We start from the raw sequence: 24547 nt of genomic DNA on the forward strand, positions 1-24547 counted from the left end.
CAAACCTGGAGAAGATTAAATGGCCTGACAGTGAGATAACCATGAAAAGCCCAGAACCCAGTAAAACTCGCTGTAATAGTTAAAGGAGAGGAAAGGACTAATAATACAATGTAGTAATAGAAAGGTTGAAAAACACTGACATATCTGCTGGCATCTAACACACCTTCAGCATACTATGATGGCTGTACTGATTTTGTAAAATCACACTGAATTAGACAAACAGACACAAGGCAGAGGTGTGTGTCATAAAGTATTGATGAAGTAATGCTGTAGTAATTATTAAATGTGCCAACTGCATCACATCTGGAAATGTAGATCTTCGAAAAAATGGGTCCTCATAAATGGGTCGTCCACTTGCCTGGCCACGAGATGGAAGGCCATATATTTTACAAAAAATTACTACATAGCAATTATTCAATACTTTACATGACGAGCATCCCTACATGAACGGCCAGGAAGGTACTTGCATATTTCCACCATGACAGTAACTTGAGCAGAGTGTCTGTCTCCAGAGTCACAGCAGAGATGTGTTTGTGTCTAACCTCTGTAGCCCGGCTCCTGGTAGCTCTTTCTGAACGCAACAGCATGGTTCCTCCTGAGTAATCCTGTAACAATACTGTCTCAGGTTGGTATAATATCTAGTACTCCTGCAGATGAGGTGAAGTTTGGGCAGGCAGAGCAATGAAAGCTTTCTAAAAGACTGGAACAATGCAAGCAAAAGCCACAGCCTCTTTCCCACTCAACAACATAGTCACAAACTTGCAGAGCGCAGGGTTATTGTACGGCACCCAACAACACATTCTGTCGTACAATCACAACCTATTTCATCCACACTGCTGGCCACACAGGCAGCATATTTTTACAGCATTGTCTCTTACATCAGGACAATGGACCTTGGCCATTCTCGCCAATCAATAAATAAAATTTAAAAAAAGGGAACACCTTTGTTTATGACCAGATGGAGTTGCACTCAGACAAAATCTGTTCTGTATAAAAGCCAAATATTCTATTAAAACCAAAATACACCCTATTGTTAAATAATCAGGTCTACCAGTTGATGTAAAGTGAACAATACTGGGGCCAGAAGCAGAACTGTGCTTCCAGCCACATTTTGGCACAGATATAAGCACACAGATAGATGATGGTCTGGTTGACTGTTTACGTAATTTTGTTTAAACTGCAATTTAATTTTAAATGCAGCTATTAAAAAGAAGAAAAATAAATTTGTGACTTCCATTTGACAGTTTCTGGACTAAAACCATTTTCACGTATAGCCTGAACTTCTGGAGGCATGTCGGACAGATTTTAGGTTCAGTATTAAAGTCAGAATACCAAAAAAAAAGAAAGAGAAAAAGCTTTATCATCATTTGTATGCATGACTGTCATTTTGTGCTTGTGTTTGTAAGCAGAGTGGTTAGACAGGATGAGGGGAATGCATGCTGTCATCAGAATCAAAGAGTTCAGAGAAAGAAAAAGCTGAATCAGGTCCAGTCATGTGCTTTCAAACTGACCATAGGACACAGGGAGGCAGACAGAAAGGGGGCAGAACTGGAAGATGAAAACAAACTAAACTGGAGCTCAACCAGGTAGAACTTGTACCAAAATACAGCAAAGCTGAAACTAATGCCAGAGAAGGTCTTGGCCTACCTTTGACCCTTGGCTGAAAGCATGCCTATGGGCTACAAAAGGAGAACAGAAGAGGGCAGCCAGCATACTTCAGGCTGAAATGTTGGGGTGGGATTGTGGGAGCTAATGACTCTTAGAACTCTATTGCACTTTGTGCCTCTGGCATCCTGTTTGATATCTATTCAAACAACCTGACCTAGAATAATAATAAGTGCCCACATACTGAGATGTATAAAAGCATTTTGTTGCCATGATTGTTTGGTTGGTTGCTCTTGATTAAATCAACTTGGCAATGTGATGTTGACTCAACATTTAACACTTCACAGGAAGTATTACCAGGATCAAGTTAAGTGAGTAGATGACTGATGGTCAATATACTTTCAGTCAGAAACAGCAGTGTTATTAAGAACGGTCTGATGTATCTGATTAGATCTTCGACACGTGCGCATACATTCGGAACAGCATTTTTTCCCCAAAAGTCCAGCAGCTTATTCAGTTCACAAATAATTCTATTCTATTCTATTCTATTCTATTCTATTCTATTCTACAGTCATGTAGCAGACGCTTTTATCCAAAGCGACTTACATATGAGTGAGAACAACACAAGCACAAAATCAAACAGTAGAGGACATCGTAGGAAAATGCTAGTGGACTGTTCACTTGGACACAGATCCTTCCATGAAGTACTACAGGTTTTTTTTTTGTTTGTTTATTTTTTTGTTTTTTTTGTTTACTCCCTTCCCACCCCATAATATCACCTATGTTATAATACAAATTAGAAAATACAAGAAAGAAATAATTATAGAATCCAATGATGCTACACAGTGAGAAACATCCGCCTGTCTTAACTTTAAGACATAAAAATCAGGATGAGTTCATATTTTTAATGATACAGTAAAATGACTCATTTAAACTTTTAATTATTTATATAATTTTATTGCAAATACAATATTGGTTGACAAAAATTGTCAAATCTGTTTGTAATTACCTTTAATTACATTGTACGTGCCTTCTTAATTATTTTGGCATCTGCCACTGTGTGTAGTTGGGAATAAAGATATAATTACTATCAAGAGAGCAATTGGACACTGAACTTTTATTATAATAGAGAATAAACTCTTTTAGACTCCACTCAACATGATAATAGAAGTCTTTGTCAGACTTTCAGGTGAAATTAATCTTTCAGGGTGCAAGTTAGATGTGAATTATCCCACAAATGTGTTGAACTGAAAAGATTTCTCTGAATGAAAACAGCAGAAGCCACAGAGTTAACGTTGCCTACAAGTAGAAACTACACAGAGCTTACTGTGTGCGTTATCAACAGCATGGGGCTACTGCTTTACATGGCCTGGTTTCAAAGCATACTCAACTCAACAGAATCAATCCTTTTTTTTTTTCTTTTTTTTTTAAATCCATTTCATCACTGTTTCTCTCTCTCTTTCTCAAACCTCTCTCAACCTAAAAAATTAATATGGAAGGTTATGTTGTCCTTCAGAGACTAAACATAAGAAAAAGGGACTAAAATTCTCAGTCTTTTGCTTGCGAGAAATATAGGATAAAAACTCTGAAAGCCAGGAATTAAACAATATTAAACAAATCCAGTTTTGTTCACTGTGTAGTTTAATTGGCTGATATGTGGGTCAACTGCAGGTTTGTGCAAATAGAAATAAAAGACAGGACATGAGGTTAAGCCCTGCTTTTTAATTGCCTATAAAATCTTGACATATTGAATGAATGACAGACCTAATGGGGAGAATCAAGCTGTCCAGATGTGCAGCAGGTCCTTCCAGGCTTTCTGCAGGACATCCCAATGAAAGATGTCTCAAGCCAACAGTTCTGAGATGCTCAGCACTCTCACTGCAGATATTACTTCCCTTTGTAACGTTATCCTTGTGCCCTAACTAGTGTACCAGTATATAACAGGCAACACACACACACACACACACACACAGTGAATATACCTTGAGAAGCATTAACAGCAGGTTAGGATGTCCATGTAACATAACTAGAGAATTTTGACAGCAAAAAGACCATGAGCGTGATGTCTTATATAGGTTCTCTGACAGGTCTTTACACACATATTGGACATTTTAAAGCACAGAAATATTTGAATACACATGAACTCAAATATGCACATTCCTGCAATGCTGTCCGCTACATATACACATATAAAAAGAACAGTTTTGGCCTTGCTTACTCGGAAAACCTAAGGCAAAACCAGTTTGTTCACAGTGGCCATAGCTGAACATAAACATACAGAAAACGCCACATGGATGCACACAGAGAGTAACCAAACCAGAGTATGGAGAAACATTAGCACTCTGCCAGGATTCCAGATACGACTGCACCAGCTCCTCACACAGCCAACATGCAGCAGAGCATAACAACAGAAGGAAAGCCACTGGGAAAGAGAGGAGAGCATGGACAGGTAATGTCAGGGATGGATTGAGTAGAGGCTGTGAACGAACAGATAGTGAGTCTGAAACACAGCCAAACAGAGATACAATCAGATGTGTTAACACTTGAGTTGACGGCATAATTAAATAAAAAGATGAGAACAATTGGGGGTACCTTACTATTGAGCCTGGCCTTCCTGGCTTCTTTAGTTTTTCTTTCCTTTTTCTCAGTTTGTTGTCCTCTGCTCAGAACAGATCCCATCTCACACACGCATGGGGACACAAGCCGTCACACACGTAGTCCCGTAGGTCAGCTACGATTCGAATGCCACAACATCCTCCACATGGCCATATCCAGCCCCCCTCCTTCTCCTTTACTCTCTTCTTGTTATCCTTCTCTTTCACTACCTTTTGTCCAGTCAAAGTGCATGTGCACACTCACATGGCCGTTCACGCAAACACTCATCCAAACCAATGTGCACACACACTGTGTACACCCCTGTACGTACACAGACAGACGGCGTGATGGTAAAAGGGTGATTTTGCAGGATGTTGGAAAGAGCACAGAGAGAGAGGAGAGAGAGGGCGCTGCAGATGAGGGAGGGAGATCCGAGGGAGGAGAGAAAGGGAAACCCAGACGAGAGACGCAGAGGGCGAGTGGGTGGGTGTTTAATCAACTGAGCACGAGGATGTCAAAAGTGAAAATAAATATAGAAATTTATGAGAGGAAAGTACATAAAAGTATGTTAAAGCAGTGCTATTGAATGAATTGTAAAAATGACGGAGGCTTTTTGCTTCTACTTTAGCATCTCAGTGTTCCTGAAAGTATTGTCACAATTAAATACACAACACTTTGTACATATGACTCCATTCACACGCCTCAACATGCTCTGCATGTGTGGCACATATAGCTTCTCACATCAAAAACCCTCCATTTCCGGCAAACTCCATACAACTAGGTCGCATTGCCAAAAAACTCCAAATATCATGCCTGTATGTGTACATGTCTGAACAAGTAATGCATGTTCTCATGTCTTGGCAGAATTGTCGCTTTGACTTCTTTTTTCAGAGAGCATTCCTTTTCCTTTAAGGGGATTATCCCTAAACGTGACTTTATGTGTGAGGGATTCCCCACTGGAAATATCCTTTCATCCTGTGCCATGCAGTTGTATGTGTGTGTGTGTGTGTGTGTGTGTTTGTGTGTGTGTGAATAAACTGCAATGTGCAATGAGGGCTCACTGCAAAAAAATAAAACATTGTACTGCGGTAAGACACACTGCAAATGCATTGAGGTATCAGGAATCACTGAACAAAATCAATGAGCTCTTTCCTCTGTAGTTTAATTAAAAATGAAAAGTAATGCAGGAATTCTCATTTAGAAACACGTTGCATTGTGAACAATAACACAAAGCTTCAGTGTTCGGTCAGTATTAGTCAGCTGTATTTTATTAGGAGTCTTTTGTGAATTATTATCTCCTACAAATCCAAACTAACAAAAATGCAGCGAAATCATATAACTTGTTAGCAATACTAATTAATGTCATTTACTTTTTACCCAATAAGCAAGCACACTTTATACTTTTATAGGGTGTGCAATTTCACAGTGCATCCAAGATAATGGCATATAAGACATGCCCTCGCTCCACCATTGTGCTCTGTGACCACATTATTAAATAGTGCATTACTAAAGGCTCTCTAATACTGTTCAGCCTCAAGCTTTCTCCCCCCCCCACCCTTCCTCCCTTGTCATCTCGATAGCCAACATGCCCTTGGCTTTCATTCTCAGCTATACAGTATGTACAGCAAAACCCATCTGTCTATCCATCAATCCAGCTGTTGGATTTTACAGTACATACACAATGTGTAAGAAATATTTTTAATTGACAACAACGGTACAAATGGTCCAGTAAACTTCAGAGTGTATGTGTGTGACTTGCTCATAAAATCACACACATCTGCACCGATAGGTCCTCGGGGTAAGCTTAGGCATTATTACTATGCTCCTATTAAAGAGCGCATTATGAATATTGTCAGGCACTGCTCATTGCCTGTAATACTGTGAACATGAACAGGCTTTGTTGAGGAAGTTCAAGAGGAAAATTAGTTTTTGCATGTTAAACAATTACCCAGTCAGATTGAATAAATGATCCATAATAATAATAAAAAAAAAATGTTTGTTTGTATTGTTGGGGAAAATTGTTATGAGTTTGGTTTGTATTAAGTATTAGACATATATGCATTGATTTGCTGTGATCCTGCTGTGTTTTGTGTCTATGCACAAAGCTTTCTTTAAGTCATATGATCCTTGTCTGGAATGTGCAGACAAAGTCTGAGACAGGAAGAGTTTCATGCAGGGCATCGGGTTTTGTCAACTGCTTGGTTGACCAGTTGTCTAAAGGTTAGAGGTTAAAGGTAATAAAGTAATATAGTGAGTGATTGATGCTTAGTGAGTTCAGTTTAGTCTTAAATAAGAGATAATGATTGTTTCATATGGTGTGCTCAGCAACTAGGAGGAGTTAAGCATGGTTTATAATTGGGTGTTACTTCAGCATCTGCAGAGAGAGTTCTCTCTCCAAGCTCCAGCGTGTGCTTGTATTAGTTTATAATAAAATGTTCATTGTAAGAAGACAGTTGACTCTTAGATGTATTACAACTTCTCAAGACCAGAGTATTTTCCACCACAGTATATTTTTGTATACTAAAGATTTCTGTCAGGCAGCCAGAAAGCCACACATACCCATGAAATGGCTTACTACTGACACATGCATACACACTTTTATAAAAAAAAAAAAAAAAAAAAAAAAAAAAAAAAAAAATTATCTTATTACTATAAACTGAACTAAACTTATCTAATTACTATAAATTTTTACATGAAGTTGCCATGTCTGGTTATCCAGGACAGTTATAGGGTGAAGAGCTCTGGTCCAGCAAGGCAAAGGGGAAATGAATGGCGAAATCCTATCAACTATGACCTAATTTTAAACTTTAGCCTGCAGCTAATAAACTATATGGTGGCAAAGTAGGCTAATGCTTGACCTCTGCCTTGTATGGCAGCTCGCTGTGGGATGAACACTGTGCAAAACCTGCAAGTCAACTTGATCAAGCTTTTCCTCCTCACTTCTTAAGTCATTACGTAACAGAAGCAAATATGACATTTAGAAAAAACACAAAAGGAGATAAGATTATTGTTGCGCTAAATTGTTGTTTGTAAGTAAAGTTAAATGTTTTACTCATTCAGCACAGAAAAATGTGACTTTTTTAATACAGAGAAGCAAAATAACCTTAAAGATCCTTGATCAAATAACAATAATGAGACTTATTCAGTTTCAAAATTATAACTAATCACACTGGATCACTCAGTCACATGAGTTCAGCTACAACTGGGCAGAAGAGTTTCTTAGATCACAGATTGTGATTTGACTCTAAAAGATGGTTGTGTAATCTCCTAACAAGATTGCCAAACCCTGCTGTATAAATGCCTAATGACTATCACCGTGTTCAATTGGCTTTGTGATTGAAACAAACACAGTTAAGAAACTAAATATGCTACAGTCCCCGTTGGAGCTGCTGAGCTGAACTGCCATTGTTATCGTCCCCTCTGCAGTTGCTACCTGGATAACTCTTAGAACACAAGCAGATCAAACAACATGGTGCTCTTAGCATCAGCTTCACACATTTACCTTTCCAATCAGTCAGAAGCTGTGAGGCTTCACTCTTCAGGTCTTAATGTTTAAATCAAACTTTTTTACTAAAATCTGATCTTTTTTTTGTGGTCGTTGACATAATCATTTTAGTGCGACTCCCATCAGGTTGAAGTGTAAATGTTATGTGGCCCTGAAGTGGTGCGCATGTGCAGAAATTAAGACAATGCAGCACACTGCTTAGTGGAAGTGAATAAGGATGCGTCAAGCGTGTGTAATATTCTTTAAGTACTTACACACTCTGAACTGACAAAAATATGTCCAGATGATGAATGAAAAAAAAGGAGAGCCTAAACGTGAACAACGGCTTTTGGTGCAGAAGTGGATGTTTTGTACAGAGCCATGCAAACAGACACCGCAGCAGAGTTCATCCGTGAAGAGTCCTGCACGGGTCCAATTTTAGCAATCCACACCCAAACCTGTTAGGATCATCACCAAACCCAACACATTATCTGCAGATATCTCCCTGTAAAATCAGGACCTGACCCGTTGATGTATATAACCCGCGACCCGACCTGTGCCTGCCTCTCCTCTCATTCATTCATTTTCTTTACGGTTCAGCCCATTTCAGAGTTGCAGGAAGCAGGAGCCAATCCCAGCAATCATCAGGAGAGAGGCGGGGCACAGCCTCAACAGGTCGCCAGTCCATCACAACCTTGATTACATTACTTTTCTTTATTTGTTCATATTTTTAAAGTGATTCTGTTCTGTTGCCATCGTTTCATTTACAACAAGAAGGAGAAGGCAACAGCAGAGAAAATATACTGGAAGGTTTTTGATGTTTGTCTCACTTCTGCAACATTATAGCTAGATGAAAAGCAGCATGACTGTTCAGACTGAGGTCACTTCCATCCAGATCGGATATGTATCGGATTTCCCACCACATATGTAAGTGGTTTGATTAAAACAAATCAGATCTGTTCTGTTCAGACTATCAATAAAAAATCAGATATGAGTCACACATGAGTTAAAGAAATGAGAAATATGCTGCAGTGCAAACGAAGCCTTAGTTACAGGGGAGATGTGCTCTTCTCTTTTCCATTTAAAATTTGACCTGTTCTGTTCTTTCATGACCTATGAGGCAGGTCAATGACAACAAATTCCATGTTTTATAGGTTATTTATTCTGTCAAATTGCAGCTGGACAGAATGTTACTTTACTTTACATTTACTTCAAGCAGCTTTCATTCAAACTTTGCCATATCAAAACTCAACAGTAGCAGATGTAGCAGTTCACTGCAGGGTGGTTTCACTTCAGAGGAATATTTGAAAGTATGACTCATCCTTTCTCATTACTGCTTTTCTGCTCCCCCATCTCATTCAGCATTTCTCATTGTTTGCCTCTGACTCTCTTATATAAAGTAAAAGTTCAGGCCTTTCATCGTCAATAGATATAAACTAGATCTTCAGAATTCCCTCTCTATCTGGTTTTGTCCTTTTCAATAACAATTTAAAACTTGAACACAGTCTTGCTTTTTTGCTTTGTTTGTGACCAGTCACTTTTTTACAAAGACCTAAATAGAAGTTTGACCAGGAGTGAATTTTTCTACTCTCCTGACAGATATTCCTAATATCCAGCTTATTCTTGAAATCATCAACCCTGATAAAACTCTGTTTATCAAAGTTTCATCAGGGTTTCTGCAAATACAATGTGGCCACATTATTGTTGTACTCTGGTGTTGGTTTGCACTAAGACGACCCCTGACGAAAAACAGTTTAGCATCCAGTCTCTTTTCTGAGCTCTCACCATCCAGTAAAAGCTAGTCAGAAACATTTTTGGTGAAAGCCACGATGCACATGATGCATGGTCTGAAATGTACACACTACTTTAAAGCAAAGTACAGCTGTAACATGATGATGCAGAACAGAAAAACAAGCAGGATGGTTTGTCAGCCATGAGATGCTGCAGGACAACATTGGCTCCAGGAATGCACAGAACGAATATCAGTGTAACATCGAAATGGATCAGAAGCAGAGAATCTGAAGGTTGGAAAGTTGCGTAGTGTTACATTAAGATTGTTTGGTTACAGATAAAAATTTAAAAAACAAATGAGCAGTTTTGAAATATTCAATGTTCTGTTGGTAGTCACATTTCTTCCTCAATCTACAAACAGAACCTAATTTTCTCATGAGATGTGCATTAGGCTCTCACTATAAAGCAATATCAGAAATAAGCAGTTAAACTGTTTTCAAAAGCACAAGTGTTTTAACTGAGAGAGAATCCCATTTAGGAATATTAGTCACACATGTGGGATATAAAAGGCTTACTGTCTTCAGACTTTAGCCATCTTTTCATGAGATTATCACGTGAGGCAGCATATAAAATATTTGATTACCAAAACAGCTATTGAAAAAAAGATGAAATTAAACTTTTTATATTTACTAATATCAAAACATACTATATAAAAGGTGCTCTTTAATAATGCTCAAATTCCTGCATATAAAAGCAAATAATTTTCTGCTGTCATCAAATGAGCTTCAGTGCAAATGGAATCAATTTTCTGTGCTGTTTGTTACACACCCACTTATGGACATGCATTAGCACACACTGTGGGTTTACTATTATTTTACTAAAGTCTGATTTCATATTGTACTTGTAGTTCTGCACCTGTCCACTAAGCGCCTTCATTGAGCTCTAGTTTCAACCAATTAATTCTCTGCTGTTGAGTCTGGCTTTTTATTAATATTATTATTATGATTTATTAGACTTTTTTTTTTTTTTTTAACAAAAGACATTTCGATATGTCATATCAGAAAATACACTGGTGGAATGATTATGGCTTCATTCCACCAAGAGGAGGTCCTGCTGTTGTGCATGCTGGTTCACTGTCTCTGTTTAGTGGGACACTTCTGGCAACTAAGCCGTCATTAGCGTTATGAATTCCATCTGTGCTTTTTCCCCCACTGTGGCAAATTAAAATATCTGCTGTAAAAAAAAAAAAAAAGAAAAAAAAATAGTTCTATGCTCACAATCTCCCAGATTTCATAGGAGGCTCTGCAAACTTACCTAGCTGCTCTACACTCTACACTGCATCGCTGTGTCCGTGTCCAATATCTGGAGGAATTAGCCCTTCGGATTTGTTTGTGCTGCCTTTTTGTTGCTGTCTATAAGCCTGTGGATTAACTGAGTAAAGCCTAAGTTTTACTGTAGCTGCCCAGCCTTCTGCTGCTTATTTACATCCAAACAATAACACAGAAATGTTTTTTACCAAAAGTTTGAGATACATTTTCCAGTTATCAGTACATACATCTATATATTTTACTCAGTTTAGCATTAATTTGGCCTCCAATGCCTTCTTATTATGATGAGATATTGCTTAAAATTTTTTTTTTTAAAAATCAATGCATCCTACATTGTGTCAGTCTTGTTCTTAACTTTGACTTTAACCCCTGATGTCACAAATTTGCATCAAACCAATTCTGGCCTTTCATTATTTTAAATCTTAATATTTATTTATTTATTTTATTTGTTTGTATTCCATTTATTTATGTCTTTATTTCTAGTATATTTATTTATAATTAATCTTTTTTTTTTTATTATGAAGAAATTCAGATGTTAACGGTTTGATTTGAAAACATACATATTTGAAACTTAAAGCGGCAGCCTCTGTATATTTTTCAGTGCAAGACTGGAATCACACGTAAAATAACCATATTTCACACCGGTTTCTTTTAAGATTTAGACATGTTTGTGACAACACACATATCAGTACTTAAAGTGTGACCCTCCTTTATAAACATGTGTTAAAGTTGAACAAAAGTCAACAGAAGCCATTACAAATACAAAGTGACCAAACACTTAATGTTGTGACGGCGCAGAAAAGGAAACATCTTCAGCCACATTTTCGCCAGTCACTGCAGACCTCTTGCAACATTTACAGTCAGCTTTTCCAATAATCTTGAATCAATACCAATACCTCTGGAAACACCAAGCACTGTACTGTGGTAGTTTGTGAAACTCAACATAAAAAAGTTTTAAAACCAAAGAATGCTTCCAAAGTGTCGCATCTCTCGTGTTAACAGAAAGATTAAGACAAGAAAAAAGGCAAATATGTGAAATTCATTAATTTCCTAACCGCTCAATCCAATTCAGGGTCGCGGGGAAGCTGGAGCCTATCCCAGCAGTCTTAGGGGAAAATTAAATGTATATGAAAAATGAAATATGTGAAGTGAAACAGTTAAATTTGCTTAATGAAAGGTTTGGGCATGAAAAGGACTTCATCCACCCACATTGGTCTTCATTCTCACCTCCCAGCCCAGCTCAACAATCAACTGATGCCTCAGATGGCACAATCTACCACCATAGCGCTGTAACTGTTTAAACTAAGAATCAATACATAAGAAAATTGAAGAGTTCTGTCGTGCTACCATGCCATTATTTATGTATAAAAAAAGGTTTCATGCCTGTCAGTTCACGTTGTTTCACAATGGTTTAGCCTTACCTTGGTGTGGAGTTTAGACAACTGCTTTTCATCCAAGTAGGTCTGAGTGTAGACACGTCTTTTATAACGAAACTGAAAAAAAAAACCAAAAAAGACAGAATATGTCTTTACTTGTTAAGCACAAAATTTTCTTCTTGCTTACATCCTGAGAAGCATAAAATTTATTTAAATAGTTCTAAAATTATTGGAAATAAATTAGAATAAGTTTTGAACATGAATAAAATTATTAGTTTTCCATTAACTAGTCCTGTGAGAGAGGCTGAGTAAAAGAGCAGATACAAAATAATAGGGTTATTTTAATTAATCTAATAATGTTTTAGTCTCATAGAGGGGCTAAATATGTTCCCATATATAACTGTCATCTCCTTCCTCCACTCCTGCTCATCATCCTCACATGACCTGCTCATCAACTCGTTGAAGCTTAACTGTGACATGTTTTTTGCTTAAGAAGATAATTTTGCAGAGTAAACACAGCATAAAGGTTTTATATCTTACTATAAGAGCAAGAAAGCTCATTCATTGTGATATTTCTTCTGTTTTAGTGAAAGGTCTCACTAAAACAAGCAGTGAGAGAACATGCAGAGGCTAAACATAGGAGCTCCAGCTGCGGTTAGAACCAGGTACGATCGCATTGTGCACATCACATCAGGATAAATGAAAGCATCATGGAAAACTGTTCAAATGTGCATGACTGTTTGTATTTTCATTTCTATAATTAACACCAAGTAACTTAATAACCATTTATTGGTGCGTTAGGTTTTCTTTTGAAAAAAAGGGGGCAGATATTATAAGAAATTTTTTTATAAGGTTTTTTTTTTTTGTTGTTGTTTTTTTGTTTTGTTTTTTTGTACTGTAAAGTTGTTTTAACTTTTGTATGACCATGTGAGAAAAAGACAAACAAACAAAAAAAAAAACATAAATGCACCAAACAAAGTTTTGAAATGTGAATCTGAGACTTGCAACATCAGTCTTATCAGTTAGTAATGTAAGAAGTGCAATTAAGTAATCCATTGTTTTAAATCCACGTGGTAAAAAAACTGTGTATTCTTCCTAAACAGATAAAAGAGCATTAAGATATCCAGACTTAAATACTGTAATTAAATAACTGTAGATTTTACGTCCCTTAACTCACTGAAACAAATGCCTGTTTTCAGCTAATTATAACATTGTCGTTGTCCTTTAATAATGTCTCTAAAGCATTATTCTGTCTTCATCACACCCAAAAAGAATTCCTAATTACCCACTACTAAAAAAGGCATTATTACTGTAGAATTAATATTTATTGTGTTTACCCAAAAGGCCACAACCAATACTGGAGCGTCACTACTGAGAAATAATTTATTAAGCATTGTCTCTGATTATGTGCCATGAAACTCTGGCGTCAGTGCTCTGATGCAGGTTATATTTACTGTGACCAGAACATCTTTTAGTTATCTGGATTCACAGGGATGAACAATCACAATTCCACTGAGTGGTGTCACAACCAGTGGAGCTGCCAGCTGTTTCTCTCGAGACCTCAACCCTGGAAGTTCTGCATCAAGGCTATCAGAAACCATTGTAACCTGAACTCTTCATTTACAGTTAAACTGAACTTCACGTTTTCATCCAGTTGCTCTGCGTTGTTTCCTCACATCGGCCACAGCACAGGCTCTCTCACTCACTCATTCACAACTGGAGCTATGCTACAAAGCTGGCTGGGCTGGAGGATGAAAGGAGATTTGATCAGCACTGACGTTACTGGGTGTCTGGTTACATTATGTTGCTATAACACGCCAGAAACACACACCTTTCCCCTCTTCTAATTATTCTAAGTGTGTGCATACACAGAATGGCAGAGAAGCCGACAGGCAGAATAGCTAATAGATGTAATAAATAGTAAATTGCTGAAAAAAAAGAGTTGCTTTATGAGAAGAAAAGTAAAGGATAAGAAATAATATTTGGAAACAAAAATAATGTTTCAATAAGGCCAACTATCATTCTGGCTCGCATTTAACTGTCGTCTATAAAAACTCTTCCCTCTCGCAGCCTCCCGTCTCCTCTGGGCAGGGCGGGCGGATGCTCATTTCAAGATAAGGTTCTCTACCAGAGTCCTGGGAGCTTGAGGGTCGTACACGGTATCTCAGCTGTTCAGAGGACTGGAGATGTCTGATGTTTCTCCTGTTGGAGCCACTTCGCTAGCATGGGAGGACACACCCAGTGCTCCACAAACTGGTGTTACTACTGTTGCCTTCTCATTCCAGGCTTTCTCCAGTTCTTCTTTAAGTTCTTGGTATTTTTCTAGTTTCACATGCTCCTTTTTCCTGATATTTCCATCATTGGTGATGGCTGTCTCAACCACTACAGCTTTCCACTCCGCTGGTAATCCAAGGTCGCCATGTCTGGTTGGTTGACCATCACTCTTTTGTCAGTCTATCTGGAAGTCCAACAAGATCCAAGTCCTCATTCTCCACCACCTTGGGAGATTTTTTTCCCTTGTCACCAAGGGGTCTCCAGTCCATATTCTGATGTTTCTGTAGCTTCTGTAGCACTAGCTATTTGGCTCTTTCATTCCATATATTCCTTGCTTGCTAACATCTTGCACCCTGCTGGAGTGCTGGATTATTTCAGGGGCCTCTTTGGAATGACATGAGGATGAGGAAATACAACTATTTTATTCAGGTGTGTTGGAGAATAGACACGTCTAAAAGTTGCAGGATACCAGAGCTTGATGACCAGACTTGGACAACCACTGTGAAAATCTTCTCAGTCACATCCATGAGATCTACATTATTTATAAGGCTTAAAAAATGATGAGTTTATTAAACTAACTTTAAGACAGTTAAGCTGAAGCATTTTATAAACATCTAGCAGTTAACTTTCTATTACTCATGCATGTCTCTATTTGTCTTTGTTTTTGCACAAACTTGAATATGAATTTGTGTCTATGTGCATTTCTTCTCAGTAGGTTTTTGGTCTTCTCTAGAGGGGTAAAACTTAGAAAAGAGCAATGAAAGGATTTTGAGCCACTAATCCAAACCTGTCAATCATGTTTTCCCACCTCAAGCCAGAAGAAATAGTTGCAAGACAATTAATGGCGCAAACATTGCACCTACAGAATAGTAGCAAACACAAAAATGCAATGCTGTGCAGCACACACGCATATTCAGCTATATTCTAAGCTTTTGCATGATCAATTGAGCCCATTGAATAAGAATTGTGAAATAGGGCATTACAGATAAACTAGAACAATCCTGAATCTAACATAACTGTTTAAGTATATGTTAATAAGTAAAGTTTTATTAACACGTAATTACACCAGCTGTGACCAGCATGCAATCCATGTGCAAGAAGTCTCATTTCAATTGATGGATTGATCCTCAGGCAGAGTAATTAAGCCTTATCAGGGTTTACTTGCAGAATCCAGTCAAGTAGCATGACAACTTTTAAAGTTAAACGTTCACAAGAAAAGCACAGACACACAATCATTTAAAATAAAGAGGGCCAGTCGGTAAACAACGTGACACTTTTACACAACTGTCTGTGAAATGATTTAACTTGCCTGCAATGCTCTCAGATCGCAAACAATGATGGACAAGGACTACAATTATCCGTGAGACATGACAGCTGCTGCAGACGACACACTCTCATTCAGTACAGCATTATTATTACAAAGTCTGACTGGCATGCCATAACTATGGAAAAAAAAATACACACATGCAGCTAAAAGCTTAGTGGGTCTCCGTGTGTGTTTTTGAAGCAACCATACATGGACATAAATATGTAGAAAAGTACACAACACACAACTCAATATAATGTTGAAGAAAAACTGTCAAACTTCAGCAGCTCTGTATGATGACTATTACCTCAAAAAAATAAAGTGGCTTGAAATGAGTCAATATAGCAGTCAGCATGACTCTTCGTTTTATAGAAAGCTGTACTGAAGGATACTGTCACAATATTTGCTGTAACACTAGTAAAAGAAAAAAAAAAACTTAACAGGATAATGATCAAGTTGTTTTCATTTTCTGCTCAATTTTGGTTGGAAGACCCATTACATATGAGGATGAGCCACACATTTTAAGCAATGATTTCAACCTCACACATACACATGATCCACACCTACCTCCAGGTAAGGTACAGGAGCAATGGATGGGAAGGGGTATTCCCTTAGCTGTCTCTCCTCATCCAGAAACTTGCCAGCCTTGCCGTTGTAAGCTGGCTGGAATAGGCCATAGTTGAGTACATCCTTGAGGCTCTGGTTTAGAGTACACAGGATCCGCTGCTTGGACAGCCAGATTGGAGCATCCACATTGAATTTCAAACATTTCTGCAGAGAAATGAGAGTAAAAGATGGAAGAAAATTAGGCATCTTTTTCCTACATTTTCATGCTGCTCTTTGGTTCTGCAAAACTAACATGGTAAGGGGGGATGTAGTGTTGATTTCCATTTTAATGATATTCAAGTTTTAAAAAAAAGGAGTTTCTATACAGTATAATGTGCTAAATAAAATAAACATGGTAGAGGCTTTGTTTGTTTTATCTGAGACACATGCACATAGAAGGCATAACCAAATGAAAGATTTTTTTTTTTTTTTTAAGAGAAGTAATTTACTTCCACACCATCCATTACTTTCTAGAAAAAAAACATTCTTAAGGTCAATCACAATAAAATCCTCTGACTCTTAAAACCTTTTTTTTATTTCCATACATCAGTGAATGTGAATTATTTTGTCAGAGTAAATTAATTATGCAAATATACATCCATAACAACAGCTGCAGCTCTGTCTTCAGTCACAACAGCCAGAATTCAGAAATGTGAACAGCCACAGCAAAAATGCATAAAACAGAATCCGACATTATAAAATGAAGGAATTATGAATTATAATAAAGATCTATCAGTAGGTTGTAACTTCAGGGGTTTTTATTCCCACTTTAATTTATCAGCATAGGATTCAATTCAGTTCAATTCAGTTCAGCTTTATCAGCTGCATAGCACCTATTCACAACAAAATCCTCTCAATGCATATAATCAGTTAAGGCCAATTCATTGTGATTCAACTTAAACAAATTGACATTAGCCAATTTCTAATAACTGTGCTCATATAAGCTCATTTGTAGGAAATAATTGTCTATCTCAGCAAAATCCTGCCATCTTGTTATAACGGCCTTTCCAGAAGTTAAAGTGCCATAATTATTATGGCATGACTGAGCATCTCCCCACAGTTGCCACATTGTGAAGTCTATGCCACAGATGGCAAACAGAGAGCGATAGAGGAAATGCAGTGAGAGTGCAAAATCCACAATAAATCCACCACTGCTGCCTGCATTATCGACGCAGAAGCACAACTCTGAGTCATTCACATACACAACTCATAAAAAATTACATCTTCTCACTGCAATACAACTAAGCTAATAACCACATGCTGATGCCCACAAGCAGATGCACAGCAGCACATCTATTTAAAAAGCAATCCCTGGTCTTAAAAGTTTAAAAAATTCTCTTCAGGCTTTAAATCTAATTAACCCATTAAAACACTCGGATAGAACATTTAAGGGTGAAAATGACTTATAGTCAGAAAAGTCTGTCTCAAGGATCAAGCAATTCTGTTGGTTCATGAAATTTACACTTACCAGCAATTAACATATATATATATATATATATATATATATATATATATATATATATATATATATATATATATATATATATATGTGTGTATATGTATGTATATTCCTTCTTAAAGATGAATTATTGTCAGATGTACAAAAAAACCAAAAATGTAAATTGTGGGGAATTAAGCTGCTTGCACAGACAATATGAAGCAAGCCCATGAGCGGTTAGTCAAGTGAATGATGAGGGAATGGCCTGAGGTGATAAGTCTTGTGTCTGGAGGCTCCTGTTGAGAAATCTGAAGTGCCAACCAGCAGCCAGCAGGTCATAAAAGTGGTGATTTTTGGATGAACAGGGTGTTTATGTTTTTTTTACAGACACTCATTGTACCTTCATTTAATAGTTTGTAATGGTACTTGCTAAGTACTGGGCAGTCTCTTTACTCAAAGTAGTCGCACCTCTAGTTCAGTTCCACTCTAGCGTGCAGCGTTACTGTTTCTAAAACAATCAGTTTTACTGTCGTAAAAGAAAAAAAAAATAGATCAAGTGAGGCGAGTTTTTTTCTGTGGTAAGTACAAAGACTGTATGAGCGAAACAAAGGGAAAGATTAAACATGACGTCATCGCCATAGCGATGCTTAACTGGAGAGGTGGAACAATGGAAGTATGCCTACAGGAACACACACATACATACACACACACACAAAATGCTATTTGTGGAAAACTGATTGGAGCAGATTTTTATTGTTCTGAAGTCATTTCTTCACTTAAGTTGCTGTTTTAGGGGAATTTGTATTACCTGATACTGTAAATAGATAATAAGCATATTTATGCCATCACATGTACACACTGGTGTTGTAAAAAAAAGTTATTCCCAGATAAAGTACTAACCTGTCACCTGTGGAATGGACAGGACTGAAACAACACCATACAACCATTTTAACCGACCTGTTCTAAATAACTGAATGGTGATTCGCCATTTTTCCCTCCCCCCTCAAACCTTCTGCTCGTGCCCCTGTTTGTGCTCACATCACACTCTGTCAGAAACTTGGGGCACTTACTAAGGCAACGAAGCAACAGCCCGAGCTTGGTTAGCTACATCATCTAGCATAGTACGTCAAAATGTGCTGAACCGTCAGGAAGAAGCGTTGTGCGTTTCTGTGCTTTGGAAGTGTGGCTTTAGGAAGAAGAATGAGAAAAAGGAGTTTGGACTCTTGGATGGTGTATTTTCAGCATGCATGCTCAAACTTATACATCTGCCAGTTTGTAGAAAGGACCAGCCACCTCTAAGTATTTTATTCTGTTCATTAGGTGATCTGTAGTGAGTTTATGTCAAACCCACTTTAGATCAAAATGTCATGGAATCTTTTTCTATCACGATGAGTTTCTGATTAGAAGTTGCAATTTCTGTATCAGATGTTTCAATTCAAATCAATCAGTTAATAAATTAAATATTATTTCTAAAGCACCTTTTATACAAAAAGTAACACAAAATGCTTTACATAAAACCATACAGCTTGCAATAAAAAAAATTTAAAAAAAAGACTGCAGTCTGGCTTGACTCTGCTGTTAAGAGCAGATTTGTTAAATGTGGAATTTCAGGCTACAAAAAGACTGCAAATTCAGCCATCACTGAAAAGCATCTACTGTTGTGACCATCGCCCTCTAATACGATGAACTGTTCTCATACAGATATAAACTCTAAAGTTTTTATTATTTTACCAGAAGGTCTCTATCCAAGTTGACCTGGATGCAGCTAAAATGCAATAACATAGAGTTAAGGTTATCACCTTTAAACTGTAAGGTCACAGAAAAGAAAAACTGTGTTTAAAAGTTTATATTTAGCTTTAAGGACACACACATAAACTATTCTGATCAGTTAAAATGATATATACATACAGTTAAACTGTGCTCAATCTAAACTTCCTGAAAGACAGTCAGTCAGAATCAGATGTTAGGTATTGTTGTTCTCAATCTCCTCTCATCTGCAAAAAGATTTACACCTGAGACTTGACTCCCTTTTTATCTCAATATACTCTATCCGTGGTATTATATCCATATACCTGCTTTGCAAATAAAAAAAGTCTGTACCAGCATATCAGGTGTCATGACACAATTTTAATAAATGCTTGCTGTTGTCCTTTCAGCAGCCTTTCTTTTTCATTTCTAAAGTTTAATATAAGCACTAATTAGTTTCTTAATACAGCAATCTGAATCAATGTGCATCCATTAAGGCACAACGTTAACCAGCCTTTCTAAGATCCATCCAACCACTCATTAGTCTTTTTATGATCTTCCAAGAGAAAATGAAACAACAAAATGAGAGTTAAAAAATAAAGCAGAGTGTGTTTATACCCAGTTTACCATTTTTCAGATCGCACTACTCAAACTGAATATTGAGAAACTGCTTTTTGATTGTCAGAAAAATGCCCATTCATGGTAATTAAATTCTGGTAAATTCAGATTCAAATTTAAAGCAGTCTTTACATTTTTTCTATTGACTACTATCACATAGTAGGTGGATGTTCACTATCCCCTACTGTAGACGTGTACTTTGTCTTTGTAGTTGCTAATATACAGTGGGGATTTTTTTTTTAAAGAGAAAAGAGGTCATAAAAATGAAAACTCATATTTGTAATGACACCCAGTTATTCCTGATATATACCCTGCATTTTCTAACCATTTATTCTCTTCAAATGTATATTTTCTCATTTTTTGAATGAAAATACATGAGATTGGAAATAAAGATTTAACTCTATCTCTGTTTTCTCATTTGTTTTGCAAAATGAGAAAATGGACAATAAACAATAAACTTAGAAGTAAAACATGTTTTTCAAATCGTGTCATTGCATTTCTGCCTTTCACTAGTTCTGACTTGATTTGGGGTCACGAAACACCATGTGCTCAAACTTGGCCCCATAATGTAAAAGTTCCATTCTCAGAGCACATCTTTGATTAAATTCTCACATTGTCAAGGTTTGGTGGAGATGTGGACCCAAATGCAGTGACAAGCGGACGCTGACAACATTCCAGAATAAGTTTCTTTAATATTAAGCAGCAGTGGACTAAATGCAGGCTTGCATACAACTCAATGGAGCAGCAAAGTAAAACCAAACGTGAGGGGTAAAAATACACATTACTAAAACAAGACAAAGGTGACACTGATTAACTAAATTAACCCAGGTGAACTAATAAACATGGAACAATGCAAAACAGGAAAAACCACCAAATAAAAAAGGAAACCAGAACTAAGTACACAGGAAAACACAACTTCATGACACATGTCACCTCTTCTGTCACTTAAAGTGGCGAAGACTTACTGAAGTTCAAGAGGGATGTTCATTATCCTGGCACAACTCTCTGCCATGATTATTCTCAGCTTTTTGGGGTTTTTACAGTATGCATCTTTGGAGTTAATCAAGCAAACACAGGCTTCTCTTTCTGGTTACGTAACACACTTTATTGTGCTTTGCTGAAAGGGGAAAAAACAAGACTTTTTAACAAGACTATCACCATATGGCCCATCAGTCCCTCCTGCAGAGGAATTGTCAAGTGGCTTGCTCCAGTCAAACAGAAATGTTTAACAGGCACAGTCCCTACTGCTGTGAATTTATAATTAGGTTTTAATGCTTACTTCTGAGGAGAGTTGCTACCTTTGTACCTCAGGTTCAAACAAATACAATCCAAACAAAGCAGAACACAAACATAAAAAAAAATCAATAAAACTGGTTTACAGGATTTTATCATAATGGAAAACACTTCTTCACTATCAACCTACAGATTCACTTTTTAAGTGTTTTTATCAGGAAGCAAAGTTTGCTTTAAAGTCAGATTATGCAGTTTAGTTAAAACAACAAAATACCCTTTATTATGTGACTCTGATAAATGCTACTCGTCAGGATTGTACACTTCTGCTAAATCACTTCCTACTGCTTGATGACAAATGCAGAGCGAGAGGCTTGATACGTCTGAATCCATCACTGCATATGAGTGGATAAATATGAATGTGTAAACTAGATTAAATATTCGCTGAAATTTACTCAAGATTGTCCAGTATTGCATGTCATCTTCAGCTGTGCTTATACATTCTCTTCCTTTAAGAATCTGATCTCTGCCCTTTCTTCACTGATTATAATAACAAGACAAGCCTTGAGTTGGAAAGATTTGGCTAGCATTTTGCATTTAGCATTTAGCATTTAGCATTTTGCATTTTGCGACAATTCAGCACTGAATAAGGTGTGCCTGCAGACAATACTATGAGATAAATCATTTCTCATACTAAAACAGAGGGACTATTGCAGGGAGGGAAGGGGAAAAAAAACTGCATTGCTTCTAGTACTACATGGCAACACGTGTCTGAGTGAACTCGCTGCAGTCTGACTAGCATTTATCTACGATATCCCCTACGGTTTGATTTTTTGCTTGTGTTGTTCTCACTCTCAGATGTAAGTCGCTTTGGACAAAAGTGTCTGCTAAATGACTAAAGAATATAATAATAGAACAAGCCCCAAAAGGCTATTTCAGTCAGACACTCGGGTAAAAGTTAAGGTGAAATGAAATTAAATAAAAATACTTTATTAATCCCCAAGGGGGAAATTCAATATTGTAGTATATTATTAACTAGAGGAGGTCTTGTTCCGGAGGCTGATGGCTGCTGGCAGGAATGATCTTCTGTATCTTACAGTCTTACAGCGGACCTGAAGAAGCCTCTCACTGAACACACTTTGTTGTTTCATCACTGTGTTGTGGAGAGGGTGTGAAGAATCCTCCATCATCTTCATCAGCTTGAGCAGCATTCTTCTTTGGACAATCAGCTCCAGCGGCTCCAGAGTTACTCCAAGCAAAGAACTAGCTTTCTTGATCAGTTTGTTGATTCTCTTCAAGTCTCTGGTTCTGATGCTACTACCCCAGCAGATGGCTGCATTACACTCTCCACAACAGACTTATAGAAGATATGCAACATCTTGGTGCAGACGTTAAAAGATCTCAGCTTCCTTAAGAAGTACAGTCTGCTCTGACCTTTCTTGTAGATGTAGTCGGTGTTGCATTTCCAGTCCAGTTTGTTGTCCAGCTGAACTCCAAGGTACTTGTATTCCTCCACCACCTCCACCTCCTCTCCCAGGATGGAAACAGTGCTTTGTTTATTCTTGTTCCTCCTGAAGTCAACAATCATCTCTTTTGTTTTGCTGCTATTTAATATGAGATGATTGTCACCACACCATTTAACAAACTGACTGACCAGTTCTCTGTACTCTGCTTCTTGTCCATCACTGATACACCCCACAACTGCAGAGTCATCAGAGTATTTCTGCAGATGACAGGACTCAGAGTTGTACTGGAAGTCTGAGGTGTACAGTGTGAAGAGGAATGGCCAGAGTACAGTTCCTTGTGGTGCACCAGTGCTCCTGACCTCCATCTCAGACACCTCCATTTAGATGATGTTGGATGTATTTAACTTACTTCTGGTATATAACCCACTTTGTATAACTATGAATAAACAGAATTGCCAATGCTCAGATTCCAGAACAGTGGTGTAAAATGCAGGTACCATGATGGTTTGCTACCTCTAAATAACTATATTTTATCTGTATGACTGCAGTTATTCTTATACAACAGGGCTCCTCTAATATTACCTGGTTTAGCAACGCTACACCTCACTGTACGAATGACCATGGATAAGGAAGAAAACTAATAGTCAAGTAAATCCAGGAGGGGGGAAGGTTACTAAATCATGACCTTAAAAGCCATTTAATTTAAACTACAGTTTACATTTGCTAAGTAAGACTTCTCCACCAAAGTCAACGTTTTGGTTGTGTCCTTATTTGTTGACACGTGCAGCCACAGCCGCCTTGTATTTTTATTAGTGTGACTTCATGTCAAACTCATTCACACTCTGGTTGAAGACAGACACCCTGAGGTATTACTTTCTTCTCTCTGATGTCCCTCTGGTCCTCACACTATTTCATCAAAGGCCAAGCCGTGATCTTTTTGTCTGGTTAAATAAGAGACTTAAAGTGAAGGATGATTGGACAAAAGAATCTAAGCTTGAAAGAAAGAGATGAGACACAAGCTGTAGGTCAGGCTTGTGAAGCATAGAGGGGCAATGAGTGGGGGATGATGGAGAAGGCGCTGTGATCTCAATTAATCACTCTATAAGATGGCCCAAAGCTTAAGCTAGACATGGATCAGTGGGCATTTGGAGACAGCTAGCTGACTTTTATAAGTGTGAATCTGTCAGAAATACAAATTCATTTGTATGATTGTACTGAGATTAGTGATGTAAAAACCAACAGTAGACACAGCTGTAAAGTCAGCATGCTTTTAAAAACTTAAACTAGTTACACATTAAACAATGTGGCAATAACAGCTGTACTGGTAGTGTTTGCTTTTTTCTCTGATTAAAAAGTCTTTCCATTTACATGCAAACAATGTTAGTGCTCATGTAATTCATTTATTTTTTTCATCTAACACACACATGATGAAAACGCAGCACGGTCAACATGATCAAGAAAAAAAAAGCAGGCAAGGCAGATTCACGTTCAAGTACGTGCAACCAGGTTCACAAAGTAAAAGTAAACCCAAACACACATTACATCATTCCACATGTGAATTCAAAACATACTAAAAGTGCCTCGCTAATTAAGATGAATTGTTTGTGTGTGTTTGTTTGTGATTACGCAAGCAAGGATGATGCATGGAGCGGGGCATGACTGCAGTATCTAAAGGCACAGATGGCATCCAGTCTCAATAGGAAGAGACAGGGCATTGTTGTTGCCTTTTAGCACAAAGTGATGC

The 24547-nt window shown here is 37.6% G+C and overlaps 1 protein-coding gene across 1 annotated transcript in view; it reads right to left on the reverse strand.

The window, feature by feature from the left end:
- The window catches only part of shank3a (SH3 and multiple ankyrin repeat domains 3a), a gene marked incomplete at both ends in the record, with an annotated part of 166955 nt that overhangs the window by 119819 nt on the left and 22589 nt on the right, over window positions 1-24547 (reverse strand). Inside the window, 2 exons of the mRNA XM_079260672.1 lie at window positions 12165-12236; window positions 16267-16470. Of these exons, the coding sequence (XP_079116798.1) occupies window positions 12165-12236; window positions 16267-16470 (276 nt within the window). The remainder of the gene's footprint in view (window positions 1-12164; window positions 12237-16266; window positions 16471-24547) is intronic.

This window comes from Telmatherina bonti, assembly GCF_933228915.1.
Source record: "Telmatherina bonti genome assembly, chromosome: 2".
Taxonomy (NCBI): Eukaryota; Metazoa; Chordata; class Actinopteri; order Atheriniformes; family Telmatherinidae; genus Telmatherina; species Telmatherina bonti.